Raw genomic sequence first — 21106 nt, forward strand, 5'->3', positions numbered from 1 at the left:
AAAGGGCTCTACAGCAACACTGGAATGGAGGCGCTTCCTTCAATCTAAGATACGGGTTTGAAAAGGGAAAAAAAACCCAATCCTTCTCTCGACAGGTGTAACTGACCGGTCTGCAGCCAAAATCCAGGGGTGAATACAGCCCGAGCAGGTCGGGCAGGGCTCGGAGTTACAAAACTCGGCTTCTGCTTTCGGCTCAGCTCGGCTCCAGCCGCGGGCCGACCGCCAACATCGCTTCACTCTCCGAAAATCCCGAAAGATTTACTCTCTGCCTTTGAAAGTTCCCTTAAACAGGTGCATCTGTTCAAATAGATTTTGCTATCCGAGGCTTGCAGTTGCTAAGCTCCAGCTGAACGACCAAAACCTGCTGATTCGAAGAGCAAGTGGAACCTCAGGACGGTGCCGAGCGGCGCCCTCCGGACAGCGGGCGGGCCGCAGCTCCGGGACGGGCCGCAGCTCCGGGACGGGCCGCAGCTCCGGGACGGGCCGCCCCGCTGCCCAGCGGGCGCAGCGCGGCCGGAGCCCGGGGCGGGGCAGACCCAGCGGGGGGCGGAGTCACCCCGGCTGCTGGGCCGCGGCACGATCGTTCCGCCGCACGATCGTTCCGCCGCGGCGCCGGGCGGGAGCGGCTTCCGGGGGCCGCGGGGAGCGCTCCGCGCTGTGTCCCGGCGCCATGGCGCGCAAGAAGCTGTACCGGCCCATCGCCGCCATGGCCAAGAAGATCCGCGAGTACCGGGCGCTGAAGAACCGGCCGCGGGACTCGCAGCGCTTCGCCCTGGACTACGAGACCATGCGGCGGCCGCTGACGGAGAAGCGGCTGCCGGTGCGGGCCTGGGAGGACGTGCGGAACGAGAACCGGCTCTTCACGCTGCTCTGCCGCCTGCCGCAGTTCGGCGTGGGCCGCACCGTCACCCGCAAGTCCTGGCTGTGGGAGTACGACGAGCCCTGCTACTGGGTCATCACCAAGGTGAAGGCGGACTACACGGCCGAGGTAACGCCCCGGAGTCCCTCCGGGCCCCCCGAGCCCCCCAGTCCCCGCCGCCACCTCCACGGGTTCTTGTTTTCTTTGCAGAACATGGATCACGGGAGAGCTTGGGGCTACTTGACCTTCAGAGGTAACACCGGCTTGTTTTCCTACACGCGAGGTTTGCAGAGGGAGTAACGGGGCTGCAGCTTTCCCACTTGGGAAACCTGTCTTTCTCAGATCTGCTAATCAGAAAATAAGTTCTCCCTTTTTTAGTTTCAAATGCTGGGGTTAAGCCCAAAGAATGTGTTTCTAAGGGAAGACAATGGGGTTACAGACTGTTTAGACTTCAAAAGTGAAATTCAGATTGAACACAAGGGTATTCCAGGTAAAATTGTCGGTATAACAGGAGTGATGGCAAGTAAATATACATTACTGGGATTTTAAATTAACGTGGAGTTGAGTGAGTGAATTTGCCTTTTTAAAGCTGCTTTGTATTAGGCCTGTGTTTGTTGCTTCCTAGAGTTTCCAAAACTTTTCTCATTCAAAGGTTTTTAAGTTGTTGGGTATTTTAAAAATATTTCCCGGGGAGTGTTAACCAGCGTAGAGAGAAATTACTCTTGTTCCTTAGCAATGGAAACTGAACCAAAGTGAGATCAAGTGACATTTTAAGAGAGGGAGTCAAGCACGGAATTGGAACGATTTGCCTGTAGTCCTTTCAGCCTGTTTCTGATTTGATTTCCAAGGACAGAAGTGGGATCCCATAGTATAGCAGGAAAGATACTCTCTTGACCCTTTGAAAACTTCTTTTGATATTGCCTGTTGAAGCACCTTTGATACTGGGGAGTCAACACTTGCTGCATTTCCAGGGAGTTTGTTGCCAATAGTGTTGAACACTGGTGTTCATCATCTTTTCTCAGGCAAAACCGAAGAAGAAGTGAGAGAGATTGACAAAGTCATGTACCACGACTGGCGTATGGTGCCCAAGCATGAGGAAGAGGCCTTCAAGAAATTCACCCCAGTGCCAGAGGAGACCATTCAGTACGTTCCGTACCCGCCTCTGCTCCGAGCCATGATCCTTGCGCAGTGGCAGAAAGAGGGAAAACCAATCACCGAGGAGCCAATGATTGATCTGAAGAGGGTCATGGCCTCTCCCTTTCGGAGTGCAAAGCAAAAAGCTGCAGGAACATCTGTATAAAGACTTGTTCCACGTCCTGAGCTCCCCACATGCTCTCACTGCGTGTTAGAAGCACGTCATCTTACAGAAAACTGTCTGCTGCGGAATGGTGTATCTGGGTTTCCTAGCACTGTACAGTCACCTCATCTGAAAGATGCAGCTGCATTCAGATTGTTTTATCCGTAACTTTGGTCTCAGTCAGCCCAGAAGCCTTTTCGGTTCCTTGTGTAGTCTCTGAATGCAGAGCTCCTGTCATCCAGTTACAGTTCTTCGGAGCGCAATTTTCTTTACAGTCTGAAAATGATGTTTTTAAGAACATTTTCCAGACAATTTGGGTTCTACATAAATCACAGGAAAATGAAAATATAATGTTATTTCACAGGGTTGTGTATCTGCTAACAGAAATAAATGTTTTTTCTGCAGTACAGTTACAAGAAAACTTGTTGGGTTTTTTTCAGTGCCTATCATAATGAGGTCCAAACGCAGAGTCCTTAACTTACCCAATACAGGCATAGTGTCAGGTTCCTCTTAACCACTGCAGACTCAAGAAATGACCCATGACCAGGGTCTGTCCAGGGAGCCCAGACATGAGCAAAAGCAGATGGAGATAATCCACCGTAAGGCATAGAATCATGCAGTGGTTTGAGTTGGAAGGGACCTCTGAACATAATCTAGTCTAAACCCCCAAGTCCAATGGGTCCATCTAGGAGCAGATGGAGATAGGCACAGCTACAGCATGGCTTAGGCAAGGACTGGAGGACCCAGCTGGTGCTTAAACAAGGCTCCTGGGCCATGGGTGGAAATGGCCCACGTATGGTGGGTGCCCAGGTGAGGCTGGTCAGTACAATCATGGCCTGCTTTCACACACAGCCCTGGGCAGCCTGGGACAGTTGTCTGAGTTTGAAGGTCCCTTCTGGAAAGCTGCAGTCTGGGTTTGCCATGTGTTGGATTCAATGCCTAGAACATGCTGGGAGCGCTGCTGAGACCCTCAAACCCGTGCATTAACCTCCTGCATCGTTTCAAGGCACAGGGAAGGTTGTCTGAAGGGTGACATGAGTGAGTCCCTTCCGCAGCCTCCCACCAACCCGCATTTAATTCTTGCCGCTGAACTGCTTAACGGCGAACACTTGATCTGCCATTCCCACACCTTCTTCAAAGACTGAGCGGAAATCCCAGTGCCCTTCCAGGAACAAGACGCCCTGCACTTGCTCATGTTAACACATTTATTACATACAGAACAGATATGGTTTGTTGTTTGATAGCATAGGGGACAAAGCATAGGAACATATTCATACAGCAGTCTCTTTACAGAATGCCATCTTCAGACCAAACAGCGGAGTTTACAGGCCTTAAGACACTTTTTAAAATCCTTTTGTAACATACAAGATACTTTACATACATCACAGTGGAGATATGACAGGGAAGTGTGTTGAAGCCAGTCAGTTCTCACCTTGCTGCCCAGCAGCCACCAAACGCCCACGGGATCTGACAGCAGAGGCTGGTTCTACGTAGCTGGAGTTGCCCCTCTTAGACATGTGCTTCTCCTGGAGGAAAACATGCACTGAGCTGGAAAAGAACCTGTTGGTAGAGGCCCCAGACCGGTCTCCTTGTGTTGCCAGGGCCCAGTGGGTGACAGAGGACTGAGTACTGTCACTTCGACTGCTAGAACCAGATACAGACCAAACAGAGGTAAGAACGTTGCAATTCTATAATTTCCTATGGAAGGGTTGATAGAGCTAAGGAACTGGGCCTACTAGGTCACTTTTTTTTTTCCTTCAGTTGGCTTAAATGATGAAGTTTACCTGTCCCTAACTGATGAACTGTCACGTCTGTGGAATCTGTGATCTAAATGTTGATCCTGTTAACTATAATGCACTCTGTGTTGTGATCCAAAGAGCTCTTCCTAGCAGAAAGCATTTTGGGAAAGTGAATGAGAAGTTTGGCACGGTCAGCAGTGCCCCAGTGAAATGTCCCCCTGCATGCAAGTGGTGGCTCCAAGCATCCCTTAGCCAAATGTCAGCCACAGAGCCCGGCATGCCAACGGCTGGAGGACACTGTGCAACCGCTCTCCTACCTCGGTGAGGAGTGGTGTGGGTCAGCAGCACCGCTCACAGGCAGCGTGGCCACCACGGTGGCTCCATACTTTGGTGGCTGAGGCCTCTGTTCTCCAGAGATGTCCTCCTGCCCCAGCCTTTTCTGAACTGTGGATCCAAAAAGCATTTTAGCGCTGCTGCATCCGGACAGATGCCACACGTTAGAGCTTCCCCAGGGAATACGGCATCCCTGCAGCATGAGTGGCTTAAGATCACAAGCCTTGGGGGCAGTCTGGTCCACGAGGACAAGCACAGGACAGAGCTGGGAGATGTCCAGGAGATGGAGGCTCCCCCCATCTGTCCCCATAGTGCCGCACTGGCACTAGGACATCCCTGTGAACCCTGGAGGGCTGCACAGCTCAGGGAAGAAACAAGATGACCACAAGAAGCTTCCAAATTCATCCCTAACAACTGCTACTCACTCTAGTCCTGCACATCCGGGAGGGAGCATTCAAAGGAAACTGAACATGTCCTTGTGGAGACAGGACTGTTTCTGCTGTCAGAAAGGGAGGACAAACCATTGCCTCTACATCTGGAGCTGCTTTTCATACTAACAAAGTCAGTGCTCGCAATGTTAGGTAAAAGAAGTTGGGAGATCTGGCCTCAATTCCTTTTTCTGTGTGACCTCAGGTGAGACACAGCCTTTCTATACCTTGACTGCACCTACAGAGCCTTTCCTAACCGACAGCCAGAGCATGAAGGAAAACAGCCATCTCCTTCCAGCAGTTCCTGGGACAGGGACACAGCCTTAGGAGACAAGGTAATCTCAGTGTGTCAATGCAGAATTCACAGCAGACCAACATCATCTGCCCTCACCTGTATTTTTAAAAGCAAAAAATGCTACACAGAGATAGCTTTCTAGTGAACCTTTCAGAATGAACTCAAGAGTTCTCTTCTGCCTGCCATTTTTGGAAAGGGAAGTTAAAGTATGGCTCCCTTTTTTGCTCTTAGAAAAGCAAGGTTTCAGTACTCCTTCTCTACCACAGCTTCCAAAGGCCCTGTGGCCTCCACGATCAAACACCCGTCTCCCATCTGAGGCTCCCAAGCAATCCTCTCGGGACACACACGTTCACCCAGCACACAACTGCTGAGACAACAGCAGAGGCAGCAGAGGAGGGGGATTTTCCATCTGCAAGTATGGAGGATGTGTTGCCCACAGTAATGGTGCTGCTGCCTTCTCCAGCCAAACTGAAGTGCTGCCCAAACCCTGACACCACTTTTGGTTGAACGCTCCTTGGACACAGCTGCTCTCAGTCCATGGGACATTATTCTGTGCTTAAGGGTGGATAAGGTGGAAAGTCCACTGGTGAACTAGAAAGGATTTCTGCTAGGGTGCTGCAGAAGTTGTGATTCAGCATCTCCACTTTGGTGGGGATGCCAGGGGGAACGTACTTCTTCTCATGCAGGTGGGAGTGAGGCAACTGCTGGAGAACCTGAGCCACTCGCCATCCAGCTGCCAGCTCCTGAGTGCTGGTCAAAGGCTTTGCACGGTCCTAGCTCCAAGCTTCACTTCGCCGATGCACTGCCATTTCTCTCCTTGTAGATGCCAGCTCCAGAGCAGAACAATAATCCAACCACGCAGAAAGCGCACGGGCCCAAGATGAAAGCTGCAAGTTCAGGGGTTAGAAGGGGGTCACAGTCCGAGGCAGGAGCCGTTGCAGTTGTCTGGGGTCGGTTTCCAGCAGCAGGTATAATGCAGGTGTTCTGTATGTACATCTTGGCATTCAGGCGGGAGGAGGGACACTTACATTGGTGGGAAAGGAGAAATTCTCACTCAGGGATATATGATACCTGCCACACAATAATGTGGCTCCTTTCAGCCTTGGAAAGTACTGGCTTCACCTGGGTGGCATCTCCTGCATTCTCCTCTGTCTCATCATCTTCTCCATCCCCTGAAAAGAAAAAATGGAGAATAAAAAAGGCAAGAAAGAAAATCCCAAACTGCACTGCTCTGGAATACTTCCAAAGAGGCCAATATCCCTGCTACAGTCTCAGCAGCCTGACAACAGACAGCATGAGCCGAGACCGTCCTTGATGTCTGGAGAACGTTTATAGCAACATGGTGCTTTTCTGTATGGATGGAAAAAAGCAGCAGTAAAGAAAATCCCCCTTCCTTTCAGAGAAGCCAATGTTTACAACATAGAGAGCCTTCGAGCAGCACAGGTGACCACAGTGGGGCAGCAATGTTTGGAGCCAGTGGCACAGGTGATTTTGTTCTTTCTAGGGCTATTAACGCAGACTGTGTGGCACTGCAGGCACAGGCAGGAGCATGGTTTGGCAGCCTTATGCTGTGCAAGTAAAACACTTGCTATCCGCCCTCAGAGGCAGAAGAAACAGAAAGCATTGCTTTTCAGATTTCACTCCCCACAGCAGTGACCTCTCTCCACAACCACAGCCCTTCACCTCCCCCCATTCCAGATCCCTCCCACCGCCGGCACTCACCGATCCGGAAATCAATGTACCCCTCTCCTCCACTCAGCACCAGGACGTTCTTCAGCTTCTGCCCCTCGGTCTCTGTGGCCGCTGTGCTGGGGTTCTCGGAAGGGCTGTCCAGCACGCTCCCATTCAGGGTTGCCAGGACATTGCCTGGGAGAGGACAGAGGTGCTGTCAGTGCCCCTGGTCAGCCCCATGTGGTTAACACACACACACACACACATAAAAACACACACACACACACACAACTGGGCAGACCAGTTCCTTCTGCTGGTGAAATCTGTAAGTCACTGCAGACTGAAGTACCAATGCCTGAGCCGCAGTGATCTGCAAGAGGTACAAATGGCACGGGCAGCCGTCTGCTGCAGAGCAGCTCACACTCCTGCCGCAGAACAGATGGCAGGACAAGACCCTCACAAGAAAGGGCTGGGCTCATCCTTACCAGGCACAGAGACGAAGAACTTGACAGCATCGCGGTGGCCGTGGAAACAGAGCTGTGCCTGAGCCATGGAGCAGTATGGAATGAAGCTGCTGGCAGATTTGTCACTGTTGTCATCACCATATACGTGGATGACCCCACCAGAGCTTTTGCCCTCTCCAGAGGTTGGTGAAGTCTTGTTGGCTGGCGACAGGGAGGAGGAATATTGTCAGCGATAGCTTTGAGTCCCATTTATATAAGAGACTCAGTCAAAAAGAAAACTAATGAGCCATGAAGGAAAACCTTTAGAGATGCAGGTCTCTTTAAAGGTCTCCTGTGAAGGATGTGATTGAGGAGACCACACTAGACTCTCTCTCTTAAGCTGGTAACAATCCACTTATTATAATAAACTACATTTTCTCATAAAATTTAGTATTTGGCTACTAATGAGGCACACATCCCTGGAGGTGCTAGGCAAGAGTGACCCTAGGGCAAGCTTGACCAGGTCTCTGAGGTATCCCAGTGAAGGCCTCTTCAGCAGCAGCAATCCTCCAGAAATCACCTACTGCCCTAGAATCAACCTTGGTCTTCAGTACCTGGCAGGGTATTCAAAGGTGTCCACTGTACCCATGAGACATTAAGGCTACCTGGACAAGAATCACTGCTATTTGTGGACTGGTGAAGTTACTCAGTTTCCAAGTCACATCCTTTGCTCATGCAGAGAGCCATGAGCACACAGGCTGCTGAAAGCAGTCTCTGTGTCTGGTGAAGACCTCTCAGCCCAGAAGATGTCACAGCAGCAGAGCGAGGTTCTTCCTTAGTCCTCAATTTAGCCATGACACCAGAAAATCAGCTGCTCAAGCAATGAACATCTGAAAGCTGTTCACCACCCACAGCTTCCAATAGTTTTAAGGTGGGCTCAGGGGCCCATATCCTTCAGATCCAGGCTTCGAGAATGGAGGTGCTCATCAAGGAACAGAGACCAGTGCTCAGAGCTCAGGACGGGAGATGCTTTCCTTCCGCACGCCCCCACATCAGTCAAACAGAAACAGTACTGAAATCAGAAGGCTTTCACTTCCTGCGAGACAACCAAACTGCTTGTTAATTATCTGTAGTTTGTAGTTTGGTTCGGGCTGGATTTCATTTATTAAGTGACTTGGACAAAGGAGACTTTTACCTATCAGGCTCAAGCTGGGATGGCAAGACAAGTACAAATATTTTGATGGAAGAATGGGAACCAGTGTATGCAGGGGGAAGATCCCCAAGATGAAGGCTCTCTGCACCTCTGTGCTTTTGTTTGCTGTGAGCAGCTACGACTGGACGATCTCATCTGACTGGAACACAGGGCTGGTATTAGCACTTTTTCTTGCTCAGTATCTGGCTGCTTCTACAACCAGTATCATATACTTTAGAAGGAGGAGAGCCATGTTGATAATGCTTCTGGACAGCCAGAGAAATGTCTTACAATGAGAAAAAAATACTCATTTCTGAGCCTGGAAAGGCTAAGGCAAGCATAAATTTGAACTCAGACCCTGCCTTAACTGGCACAAAACCAAACCATTCTTAATGTTTACCAAGGTCCCCTCTGGTTAAAAGTCTTGGTTGATTACTTGCAGCTGGCAGGTGCCACAGCACCTCCTGGCTTTGGCCTGGAACAGATCAGAGGAGCATCCTTAGAAAACTGGGGATGACCAAGGAAGACCTTGGAAGAACAGTTCACTCCTGCTTCCTGGGACTCTCTGACTGAATGAGCTTTTACAGTCCCCAATCTCAAACCTCATTTATCACAACAGGGAACTACTGATGAAGGATAAAGTACTCTTAACACAAAATAAACCCCAGAGGGATGGCTAATGAGGTGGATGAAAATGGTTTTAGCCATGGGAAATTAGGATATTTACATTACTGTCTCTGGTCGCTTTTCTCAGATGCAACATAGAGTGGTGAGGAGAAATGGATGGAGAGCGCTGAATAGCAGGATGGAAGGGTAGGGAAGTGATTGCAAAGGTGAATGGGTGTCAAAGGAGTGAAAGCTGGAGGAAGGAGGCAACGGACTTACCCCGGAGCCCAAGGAGTTGGCCTCGGTGGAGGACTACAGCTAGGCACAGGCAAGGAGTGGGAACACAGAGGGGCAGGGGAAGAGTCAGGCAGGACGGGAGAGAAGAAAAAGGTGATTACTGCGAGAAACGTATAAAACCGAGAGAAACTGCAACAGGAGCTACAGGCTCTGACCAGTTTATACCGACATTGTTCTTGCTCACTTTGCTCTTATCTTAGAAAGACAAATGTAGTATCTGAGATGGGAGAGGGACCATGGTCACAAAGATCCATTACTAAAGTTTCCAGTGAGACCTTACTGCTTACCACATTTTTACAGAAATGCCAAGAGATAGTGCAACTCGTTTACAGCAGGGAACAAGCCTGACTCAGGATTCAAGCTTGACTCAGGGAACAAGCTTGACTCAGGATTAGGGCAGCAGCCCCAAGGAAGAATGGCCTTTAAAACAGGGGGTCAGAAAGGAGACCAAGATTGCAATGTGCAAAGATGACTGTGTCACTGGCTTCCTGCTGTCAGTCCTGGGCACACCCAGCTCCACCAGCCCTAGAGGAGACCACCTCAGACCTGATCTCCACAAGGATTACACCAGGTTTGCTCCTCTTATACAAGAGCCATTTGCTTCTCAGATTTCCTACTGGCAGTGGTGAGAAAACGCAAATTTGGCTGCTTTCTGTTGAAAACAACTGCAATCAGCCTCAAATCCTACTCCCCCATTATAATCTGGAACAGATCTTAAAAATTAGATGCTGACTGGCAGGTACAGAACAGGATTAGTAAGAGCTTCAACTAAACTTCCAGCGTCAGAGATGCACCTATTAACTACTACCACTGGGTCTCCTCACCAGGTTGGATTTGGTGTAGGATACTGATTTCTACTTGACTGATAAAGCTGAGCCCTAATTTGAGTAAATGAAGCTTTTCTAAGGTCAGTTTCTGGAAAATACTGTCATGGAGACATTTAGATGTCTATACCAAGACAAAATTTCCAGGGAGATCTTCCTGGTGGTTTCTTATCCCGTGGCCTCCTTTTGGAGACTTACTACAATTCCCAAAGCTTTGTTTCTCCTGCTTTCCGGTAGCTACAGAACCAGTTCACATCAGTCTGCTCTGTCCAGGTCACATTCAGTAAAGAAGACTGTACAGATGGCAGGGATGTCACTGGTCTCCAAGAAGAAAATGGCTTCAACTGAACTGAACAGGACAGTAACAAATATCTATTTGGTTTTAAACAGGTTAAATCCATTCAACCGAACACTTAATTCGTTAATAAACAGTTAACCAAGTTCAGGGTGGCTCATACTCAGGGCGCTTCTCTCTGAACACTGCTATGATCAAAGGTGCGTCAGGTTCAGAGTAAAACTGTGCAGAAAGCATCAGCCTGCCAGAGCCACCTGCCATGCTGCACAAGGGACAAGCAAAAACAGTCCTTTTTTTTAAAGGGAAACACAGAAGTATCTCCAATAAACATCACTTACTCTCAGTCAAAGGAATGGAGATGACGACACCGTTCCCTGTCCCTACCCAGAGGCGGTTGCCAGCGATGAGCAGGGCTGTAATCCGCACAAACGAGAAGCCCAGCTTTCCAGTGCCTAGTAAACACGCACAACAATTGGAGAGCCAGTTATGACTTTGGGCAAGGTCCGCTAATGAATTTTGATTTCTTTCTGATCTCAATACGCAACAGACCATTTACTGACAGCCTCTAGTGCCTCACCTAGCATCTTGCTGACGTAAGGCTCAATGTCGACATCTTGAAGATGTTGATGGCTGTGGGCATGGTAAAGCCTCAGAGTGGAGTCCAGGCGGATAGAAACCCACACTCCATCTCCAATCCACGCCAGCTGTCGCACCTGACTCTCCCGCCGAGGGTGAGCGTCAAAGGATTTCTGAAATGCCAAACGGGTGGACCAATGTGAGTTCACAAAAGGCTTGCAATTATCTGCACATTTACTCCATTCTCCTACACTGAGATCACTTGTTTGGGTTTCAAAGCTCTTGGAGAATATGTGTTAATGCTGACTGACCTCAGAAGTTCACTACAGTGCAAAGTCCCTCGCTTGGAAAATGAGTTGTATAGCAGCTCTGCAGAGATTATGGTCTTTGCAGACCACTTCAGGAGCAAAATAACATTTAGAAACCAAGAGCTTTCAATGTGTTTGGTAGAAAAGGAAAACACACAACTCCAGTATAAATTCCAACAATCAAACTGCCTTGGCTCACTGACATGAACTTCAGATTCCACTCTTCTTCTCCCTTTGATTAGAATTATTCCAAGCACTGCCAAACAGGTTTGTAGCACAGCACTGGACTGAATATCAATGAAAAGGCTCTAAATGTCATTTTATAGTTAGGCAAGTGGGATCACTGGGGCTTGCTAACTGTACTCTTCCTTTGTGCCACAATGCCTACAGATGGAGAAGTCTTAGACCATATCAGAAGGGTAGCTGTGAGCACACATGGACACCTGTACAGTACGTGGCCACGCAGACTCACTAGGTAAAGGCAAAGCAAGTGCTCAGGTTATACTTATCTAAAGATTTAAGGTCTGCAAATGGAGGAAGGAATAAATACACCCCCTGGCCAACTGTGTCATAACATGACCCTGGTTGACAGTTTGGGTCCTACAGCCAGCAATGTCAATACAAAGGTTTTGCATTTCCATACCTGCAGCAGAAAACAGCTATAAGAATAAATACAACACAAGCATGTGCATACCTCGATCTGCATTGTCTTAGGCTGGATAACATGGATTTTGTTCTTGTAGCCACACCAGACTCTATCATACACAACGGCCATGCAGCGGATGGAATGGTGAGTGTGACCGAGGTCCATTAGGTGATAATTACTGAGATCCCACTGACCATCTATGGTGAAAACAAGTGTGGAAAGTTGCATCTCCTTCATGACATGTCAGTATACAATAAAAACACCTGCCTTTCCATGTATGTCTAGGTACACGGGCTTAGATAATACTGCAATGCTCATTTTGCTTATGACTGTGAACTTCCCATGAATGTTTGTACTGAACTTTCCCCATATGTTTGTACTGTGGCAAGCCAGCACCTTTCCCTCTTGACCCAGAATAGCATTTAATCCATTGTTACACCCTTGGCCAAGCTTGGTTTTCTCTTACTGCTTTGATTCTTACCTTCTCCTCGGTGGAATATGGCTAGTGTTCCATCTGCCAGAGCAACAAGGACCCTCCCTTTCACATGCCTGGAATTACCAAAAAGTAAATACTTTAAAAAAATCTGGAGAAGTAAGTGACTAACAAATATTTTCTGACATCCATACACGTCATCTTTATGTTCTGTCTACAATTCCCACTCGGTTTAGCACTTGCAGTAACATCCTGCAAGGACCAAGGGTCATAGTTCTTACCTTTGCTGTAGTAAGATCATCCGTGAATTTCCTGTGGAGGTTAACTTTTCCTTCACACTACAAACTCATTAATTTCAACAAATTCCACCTAATTAACACCCCAGTGAAATTTTGCCTTTCTCCCCCCCACTTATTTCCTCCTGATACTACTAACCTCATTCAGTACCTTATTCACTGAATGGGTCAGGTCTGCAGTTGAGCAGAAAAATGACTCAGTATGAGGTTTTCCGATAACAAACACCTTGGGAAACCCTCCTCATAAACCAACACAATTAGAAGAGCAAAGAAAAAGACAACTAACAGAGAGCTGCTACCCCCATCTAAAATATTGCTTAGGCACTGAACCTTCTCCTTCAGCATCCCCTGGCATGCACACTTACACTAGACTCAGTACAGAGTCCTTCAGCTTTATCGAGTGCAGACACTTCTTCCAGTTGGATACAGCTGAGTGCACATAAAGCCTGCGAGAAAGGACAAATTGGGAGGGTTAGCAGCAAGGCCCCACACCTTCAGCCTGACTAGGCTTGAGTCTTTTCTTCTGGTGGGAAGGTGAAGGTTAGGTAAGAAAGTGAGGTTAAATCCCTGTGCCTGCGATGAGCAGAGGGCTCAGAACAACAATGAGCAATGAAAAACTACCCCAGAAACAAGAAGTGAACTAAAGGTGTGAGGACACGACAAGTGGTGTCCAGAGGGGAATGGAGGTGAGAGAGACCTGCCAGCCCATGGGGAACTCACCAGCCATTCTGTGCTCCCAGCCACATGGTGGGGGCCGCACTGGTACAAGTCCCAGCAGCATCCCCGTTCAATTCCTGGTCTGGCAATGTTGTGCTTGACTCCATCTTCGGCTGCCCATTCTCCCTGAAGAGGCAAAAGAACATTGTCAGAGGCTTTTATTAGCAGCAATGCACAGAATGCCCATCTGCGCTCACAGTCTGGCACTCACAAGCAGATAAGGGCACTTGTATACACAAATCACTTCCTTCTGGTCAGTGTTTTTTAATGCTTGACTCCTGAATCTGCAATTTGCAAAACTTCCTTTTTTCCGCACCAATATAAAGTACTTCAAATCTATGAGCTTAACTTAGTGTTTGGCAGTTCTACTGTATAAACACTGTTTTCTCTGTTCATTTTCAACTTCAGCAGGAACAACTTAGAACAACTCATTTAGGAACAATTTCCATCCAGGACTTCCACCTTGCTCCTCAGGCTATCACAACAGACTAATTTGTCTTAAGAATTTTTGGGTGGAGAATGTGCTTTCTTCATTATCTTTAGAGCACATTAGAGGTACTACTAGAATAAATAGTTTGTTATTTTTACAATGGATCAATAAGCTCCTTCAGTAAGAAAATGAAGTGTACATGTACTTTGAAAGATCTGTATTAACAGCAAGTCTAAATTCATACTGAGAGATCAAGTATTTGCACTTAAACAGCTGACACAGTCTGCTGCAAGTTGAACCATGTTTATTTTAATTTCATTTCTTTCTTTGCCTATCATCCCAGATGTAATACTATTTGGGCACAAAACTGAAAAAAGTTTGACATTTTATCAGAATATCAGGCTGGTTCTCATATCAAAAAGCTTATGAAAACAGAGCTAATAAATAACTGAACTGGCACTTTGGCCCCAGACTCCTACCCATTCTGCCCAAGAGGTGCCTGTGCAGGGACTGGATCTGTAAACACGTGCTCCGTGAGGGGCCCAGGCCGGGCCTGAGCAGGCTCTGCCTCACTTGTACCGTTCTCTGGTACCTCCGTAGCTTCTGTTGCCTCCTCAGTAGACTGGGACTGGTTGATCTTCCCATTGCAGACAGCAGCAACCTCACCTAAGAGGCAAAGAACAGTGTGAGACATACTGGAGAATGAGCTGGTAAGTTAGCTATACAGAAAACAGGCTGTCAGCTTTTTAATTTATCCTTCCTTGCTAAATTCAGTCAAGCCCTGAACCTGTACCACAGACAGCAGAACATGCAATGTTTTCTGCTTGGATGGGGAACAGAGGCTATTTTAAAGTGAGGCACAGTCTGTGATGAGCAAAACAGCAGTTGTCCAGGGCTGCCCACTGCAGTATGGAGTCAGCAAGGGCATCACTACGGTTTTCATATGGGCTTAACTGACTTCACAAGAAAACATGGTTCAGAGCAGAAAGCAAAGAGAACAGAAGCAATTATAGCAGAGAAAATATATCACTTTTCCAAAATACTCTGCTGTATGATCCCCACAACCAGGCTGCAGGGCGTGGATTACTCGGAGAGAAAAGGAGGGCTCTGAAGAGAAACGTACCAAAATGGCCTTGCCTCTTCCTGTACCACATCAAGAAACTTCTTGAGGCCTCTGAAGTAGTTAACTCAGGGACAGGACAGCTGTAAGACCATAAGCTCACAAAGGACTAGCTATAACTGGACTGCCATTAAGTTTTATGTCCCAAAACTCACTCTGTCCCTTGTCCAGCACAGGTGTGTCACCACGCGAGGAACAATTGCTTCGTGGCACATTGCAGCGGGTTGCACAGCCCACCAGAGTGATTCCTGCCAAGACACCATCCGTTCCAGACGACTCTTCAGGATTTACATCTCCCTCCAGAAAGATCTCGCCTGGAGGATAATCGCTCTCACTGGCCGCTGAAGGGCAAAGAACAGATTGTCCCATAAATGTAGCTGTCACCGCTAACTGAAATGCAGCATCAACATCCAGGCTGGCTACAGAGCCCTCCCAAACCTGGGTAAGGCTCACACTTGCTCCCAAAAACCATCCTTTATGTGCCAAAGGAACCACTTGCTAAACATTCGACAGTGAGGGAACTCTGTGGAAAGGTCCTACAAGAAGGCAAGGTCTGAGTTATGGTTTTGAGGGACGGTTACCGAATGCAGCAGAGTCCAAGGGTTAGTTCTGAAGTGAGATGGAACGGGTGACCCTGTGCAGGTCACAGCCAGTGCACCTGGGCCCCACTTACCAGGGATGCTGGAGATGCAGAGCACATGAGCATTGCAGACAGTGAACTGGTCCACCACTGTGCCAGGCTGATTGGCATCAATAATGACAACTTTACTTGTTGACAGCGTACTGGTGAGGATCCAGACACGACTGGATGTGGCATCCATTTCATGGAGCTCCTTTGCCTTCAGGAGAGCAAACACACAGGCATGATCAGTACTCCTCTCAGATCAGACCGCGCGTATTAGCGCTTGGTAATATTTACACATGCAAAGACCACAACGCCGGCTTCAAAGAGTGAAGTGTCTTCCTAGCTAATGCATGTAAGCAATATCAGCTATGAAAATTTCATTCACGTTACCACACTGGTATCCGGAACACCAGCCACAAAGTCTGCCTGGCTCCTTAGGGCAAGAGGAGTTTGGCCATTAGTCTCCCTTCCGAGATGTCTGACTAATGTATCACTGAACGTTCACTTTAGACAGAACACCACACAGCTGGAATGTACTTGACCTGCCAGCTTAAGCAAGCTCACCTCAGAAGACTACAGGGCAGCAGTGTAAGACAGTGTGGAAAAAAACCCACAAACCAGAAAGGATAAAACGTTGCATTATTATCTGCAAATTACAGCTTGGTTCTCAAAAAGACCCCTAACACTAAACACTATTAAAAACCAAAGCTGGAATAAATCTCAAGAGCTTCAACTTCCGAACCAAATGGACTCATGGACTCTGCTATGTCTCTGTTCTTTTTAACAAAGCTTTGCCTGAATTTATTTTTAGTTTACAGTGATGAGGACTCCATAATCTTCCTAGCAACCTCATCAAGCACTTAATTACACTTATTATCAGTACTGTTTTTCGAAATTCTAAATGTCTCAACAGCAAAAGTTGGAAAATTTTATCCTGGGTGATTTATCCCAAATCACATATAAAAGTTACTGAAGAGCCAGAACACCAGAACCCTGCTGCACAAGACAATGTCTCAGAAGTACAAGTTAGAGCGTTATATGTCATAATACAAAGGTATTGAGAGAGGGGGGCTTGTCAAAGATGGAATGAGAAAAAACACTGGAGGAAAACAAACAAACACTTTCCTTTCTGACCTTTTTCTTTTCAGGAGAGGTATGGTTACTTTTGTTGTTCTCGCCTTCCACTTCCCTATCACAGGTGAGGGGATCACGTCCAGGATCCAGTTTCTGTCCGTTCCCAGACTCCTGCTCCAAAGGTCTCCATCCCGTGAGATTGACTCCAGCCGCACACCACAGCTAAGCAACAGAAACAGGAATCTTAAACCAAGAACTCTGTAGGCTCCGGGGTCTCTTGAAATTCCGGCACCTTTGTAGAGAACTGCGGACACATGTCAAACATCTAAAATATTTACTTGTAAACAGCAAATCTTGTTGATTCCTACTAGGAGACAGTCAGATTTGATGGAGGTAAGATAAGGTTCTTGTAACCTAGCAAAAAAAATAACTGGTTTTTTAACAGATGTGACTCACAAATGTAAAGAAAACAAAGATAATAAATCAGGTGCATAACTGAGAACAGGCTTATGAAATGTCCTCCCATTTTTCTGACTCTGGTGTTCCTAAGTCGAGGTAGCAGAGCATGCAGGACATGGCAGGTATCACTAGCCTGGAGTATAAGGAGCATGACTGCTCAGCCAAAACTGGCAGTGGCTGCTTTGGCTGAGGATCCACATTCAGTGCACTCCTGTCCCCCTTGCACCACTTGCACTCTTCTGCTTCCTCACATACTCCTTTGCCCAAAAATCAGTGTTTATCTAATCTTAGAGAGCTATTTAAAGAACTAAGACAGCAAAAAGTGAAGTTACAAAAAAAAAAAAAAAAGAAAAGGAAAAAAAATTCTGCTGGTTTAGCTCCTTGTGGAACGAGTGTGGAGAGAAAGCAGCACACCACATCCTGGGCACAGGGCTACAGAAACAAATACTGCATTCACCCAAAATCATAAAGGAAAGATGCTGAATGTTATCCAAAGATCACACCAACCTTCTACAAACAACAGCGTAAGAATTTTCTTACAATTTAAACACCACAATGACATTCTAAAAATCAGCTCTGAATAAACTTAATGACACACTACCTATCTCAAACCAACTAATTACAGCAGATAAATGTGCTACCCGCAGAGAGACGACCATCCATTCTCAACTGCAGTTCTGCTCAAAATATTCCACTATTGATAGACACAGCTTCACAAAAGTCTGCTCTAGATTATTTTGGCCCATTACCAGTGAATCTCCATCAACAATGGAAACTTAAAATGAATGACAAAATGCATTTTTACTTTCACCTGCTTGTTTTCATGAATTTTATATTGTTTTGTATTATACCCATAGGAGTCTTAGTGAAAGCCTTATAAGCATAAAATGTTGCTGATATAAGAGTTGTCTCAAAAAAGTATTTGTAAGACAGAAGCATAGGACCTGGCAACCAGAATCAGCAGAGAATTATGTCCTTACAGAGAGAGGTACTTTTCCCTATGCATTCTAGAAACGACCATTCAAAAAAGGAAGCAGAAGATAGACTTTTGAATATATAGTGTAAAAAAATTAGAGATTGCTGTAAAAATTGCACATTCAGCAACCAAAATTGTTTGCTATTCCCTGTCCCCTTGCTGAACCGCAATGGAATGCAGAGACAACGTACCTTCATGGTCGGGTCCTTCTCTACTAGTGGACGACAATATACAGGCACAGGGACGTTTTTCATGCGAGTGTCTTCCTGACCACCATTGGGACTCAACTGGGGTGGGAAGAGAAGACGAAAAAGAACAGTACAAAGCTGTGAACACCAGATTATGATGTGAGAGATGACACCGACGTGGCAGAACCCAATTTACTAGCCTCAGAGATGGGTGCAACTGAGGCTTCACCTCACATCTTGTGTGAAGCAGAGTCCCTACAGGGCTGGGAGCAGCTGACCCAAGACACTGCCCCTCTCCCTGTGACACGGTGCCCAGCTCTGCTCAGCAGAGGCTACACACTGCGTTGCTGATGGACAAAGGGCTGTTAAGAGGAAAGAAGTCATAACACTGGTGTTCCCTTCCACCATGGCCTGAAATTCATCCGCTTTCAAGCCACACGGCAAGACTCCTTCCTTTCAGGTCATCTTTGACCAGTTCAATGAGTCACAGGCTAAGAAAAGAGGCTGATGGCATTTGATTTTGTGTTACTGCTGGGGAGAAGTAGAAGCAAACTGCGCTGCATTTGATTTTTATATTAAACGATTGGTAAAGTTCTCAGGGTATAAATGAAATATATAATTGAATGTGAACATTAGATGACACAGAAATAAAAACACATACTGGGCTCTGGACAAAGATGAATTACTTTTGGTTTAGGATAGGTTCTTTCAGCAATCTGCATGCAGAGGAATGGCCCCTCCATTGACTTTGGTGAACATATAGAAAAGATTAATCCAATTATCATAAAACACGCATATGATACCTCTAAATGAAATATTTCAGGACTAAGGCTAAGGCTACCAGTGGGAGAGTCAGGTCCTCACAGGTTTCACTGTAAGGGACGATGTCCCCTCAGCCTGTCTGGAGGGCGGTCCCTACCTGCTTGTACTTGGCAGGGAGGCTCCAGCCGCAGGCCTGCAATCGCCCGTCGTCGTTCCGCACGTGCTCGCGCACCTGCCGGTACTGCTCCCGCTTCTGTTCGCGACGTGCTGAGGACGTGCAGTCACTGAGGAGAGAAGCACCAGCGTTACTTCTCAATCTCTGGTTAAAAACAGAAGCTGGAGGTTAAGGGAGTGTTGCTGTAACATGGGGAAGAAACACGAAGCAAACCAAATCCATCTTTGAAAACAGATGCAGGAAATCAGAGAGAGAAAAACACTGTTAAGAAGCAGGCAAAGGCATCCCTAACCTGCAGCTCCGTTACCCGAGCGATGTGACAGGACAAACCATTGTTGTCTCCCCTTCAGTGCTCCAAGAGCCCTTCACAGACAGGGAATCAACCTTCCATAAGACCTATGAATCTATGAGATTACACCAATTTTTGCTTAGCTGTTAAAATGTAATGATCTAATGTCTCCATCAGGAAGACATTTTGAGTTCTTCCCTTCTTCATTATAGTCAACTATTTATTTTTCTGTCCATTTCAAAGCTTTCTTTGCTGACAAGGAAAACTGCTGTTGAAACTGCTGGTTTCAAGCTGGAACAACTCCAGCTTTACACTGGCAAAGGTTAAAAGAAAAATTGATCTGTGAGCTTTTAAGATATGTTTTAATATAAACAAAGGCTGTTTGAATACCAGTTCCAGCTCTCAGTAGGTTTTTAAAGTATCATTCCAAGGTACAAGCATCAGCAAAAAATCCAGTCCACAACAAAAACACCTACACACACATACACACACATAATGGCGTATACACTTAAAAGAAAAACAACCTCCTGCTAAAACAAAACATTTCCCTGCACGTGCTTCGGCCCCTGGGGAGAGGATGAGAGAACAAACAACTTCTGACAGTGGTTAGTCACATTGTTTAATGCACTGCTGAAAGCACTCAGACACCACACAGTGACTATGATATTGTAAGCAGATAAAAAGAACAGAATAAAGGCAGGCAGTACCTATAAAATCCAAATTTACAAGACAATCTCTCTTCTCCTGATCTGGCACCTTTCCAACAAATCCTTCTTATTGCTGAAGTTCTAATACTTTACCATGACACTCTCCAAAGTCCTTCCACAAAAACATACCATATATGAAACTGTACAACCTTGCCATTCTGACACATTCTAGACGCATTCTGACATCAGGTAAAGCACAGAAGAGTTTTATCCCTTCATGCCAGAGAGATAAAGGCTAGGGAGAAGACTCTACAGTAGCAACACTTAGGAGGCTCTTTTTAGCATTGTTATGATTAAAGCCAGATATTGTGACCTAAATGTGCTGTTGAGAGAACTTCTAATCTCCTTGTCAGGAGGGTTGGGCAAGACACTCCATCTCACTGTCCTAACGCTGCCATCACACTCTATCACAAAAGTCCTACTTCAGTCTATCACGCAGTCTGCAAACACGAGTGCAGAACCAGGGGTGAGGCCAACTCAAGCCTACAGTGGTCCCTGCTGAGATGAACCATCATGGCCTAGAAAGCCACAGCAGTGATAGGTTTGGGAGGACAAAGTTTGCTGAGCCCATCCCCGTGGTAGTTAATGAGCAAAAGATCAGAGAGAGAGACAACCACTAGAGACAGAAACATATTAACACCACACAGACTTTTTAAAAAGTGGAAAACAGGTTATTTTAAGAAAAGCTGCTATCTGGGAGAGCTGCAGGGAGAGCTGGCTGGGCACCCAGCACGCGACTCACTCGTCAGGGAAGAACTCCAGCGTGCGGCTGCCGGAGGAGATCTGGCACATGGTGTGACTGCGGCGCTGGCTGAACCCTGCTGTGGTTGGAGACTTGTAGTGGATGTTCACTGATGGGTAGGTCCTCTTTGCTGGTGGGGGACTCGAGGAAGAGCTGAAGAGACGGCTGAAGCTAGGGACAGAAAAAGGCAAGAAATAAGATAAAAGGTGCCTGGGGACACAACACACCATCGATTCACAACAGGGAAGCAACAGGTAAGCAATCAGAGGCTGTAAGCCCTTCATGATAACAGCCCTACTTCAAA

General features: G+C 46.9%; 2 protein-coding genes across 11 annotated transcripts in view; one reads left to right on the forward strand and one right to left on the reverse strand.

The window, feature by feature from the left end:
- Positions 1 to 564: 564 nt before the first annotated feature.
- On the forward strand, positions 565 to 2565 carry MRPS34 (mitochondrial ribosomal protein S34). Its single transcript, XM_082064291.1, has 3 exons — positions 565 to 988; positions 1070 to 1112; positions 1882 to 2565. The coding sequence occupies exons 1-3, from the start codon at positions 671 to 673 to the stop codon at positions 2157 to 2159; spliced, it is 639 nt and encodes a 212-aa protein (XP_081920417.1). The 5' UTR covers positions 565 to 670; the 3' UTR covers positions 2160 to 2565.
- Positions 2566 to 3353: 788 nt separating this feature from the next.
- The window catches only part of MAPK8IP3 (mitogen-activated protein kinase 8 interacting protein 3), a 59195-nt gene continuing 41442 nt past the window's right edge, over positions 3354 to 21106 (reverse strand). For 9 of the 10 annotated variants that reach the window (XM_082064468.1, XM_082064470.1, XM_082064469.1 and 6 more), the window contains 17 exons: positions 20803 to 20973; positions 19047 to 19173; positions 18131 to 18226; positions 16565 to 16726; positions 15479 to 15644; positions 14961 to 15146; positions 14165 to 14351; positions 13259 to 13381; positions 12904 to 12984; positions 12291 to 12358; positions 11858 to 12006; positions 10857 to 11028; positions 10618 to 10731; positions 9143 to 9181; positions 7108 to 7287; positions 6674 to 6817; positions 3354 to 6123 (listed from right to left, as the gene is read on the reverse strand). In XM_082064468.1, coding sequence (XP_081920594.1) covers positions 6002 to 6123; positions 6674 to 6817; positions 7108 to 7287; positions 9143 to 9181; positions 10618 to 10731; positions 10857 to 11028; positions 11858 to 12006; positions 12291 to 12358; positions 12904 to 12984; positions 13259 to 13381; positions 14165 to 14351; positions 14961 to 15146; positions 15479 to 15644; positions 16565 to 16726; positions 18131 to 18226; positions 19047 to 19173; positions 20803 to 20973 — 2287 coding nt within the window. In that variant the 3' untranslated portion in view covers positions 3354 to 6001. The remainder of the gene's footprint in view (positions 6124 to 6673; positions 6818 to 7107; positions 7288 to 9142; positions 9182 to 10617; positions 10732 to 10856; positions 11029 to 11857; positions 12007 to 12290; positions 12359 to 12903; positions 12985 to 13258; positions 13382 to 14164; positions 14352 to 14960; positions 15147 to 15478; positions 15645 to 16564; positions 16727 to 18130; positions 18227 to 19046; positions 19174 to 20802; positions 20974 to 21106) is intronic. The other variant, XM_082064475.1, reaches the window with a different exon arrangement.

Source organism: Streptopelia decaocto, assembly GCF_964273445.1.
Source record: "Streptopelia decaocto genome assembly, chromosome: 13".
Taxonomy (NCBI): Eukaryota; Metazoa; Chordata; class Aves; order Columbiformes; family Columbidae; genus Streptopelia; species Streptopelia decaocto.

Excerpts from the sequence above, each read along its gene's own strand:
- MRPS34 (XM_082064291.1), top strand. The coding sequence starts at position 671 with ATGGCGCGCAAGAAGCTGTACCGGCCCATCGCCGCCATGGCCAAGAAG. Across the intron at positions 989-1,069 it reads AGGCGGACTACACGGCCGAG|AACATGGATCACGGGAGAGC; the intron begins GTAACGCCCCGG and ends TTTTCTTTGCAG. Across the intron at positions 1,113-1,881 it reads GGGCTACTTGACCTTCAGAG|GCAAAACCGAAGAAGAAGTG; the intron begins GTAACACCGGCT and ends ATCTTTTCTCAG.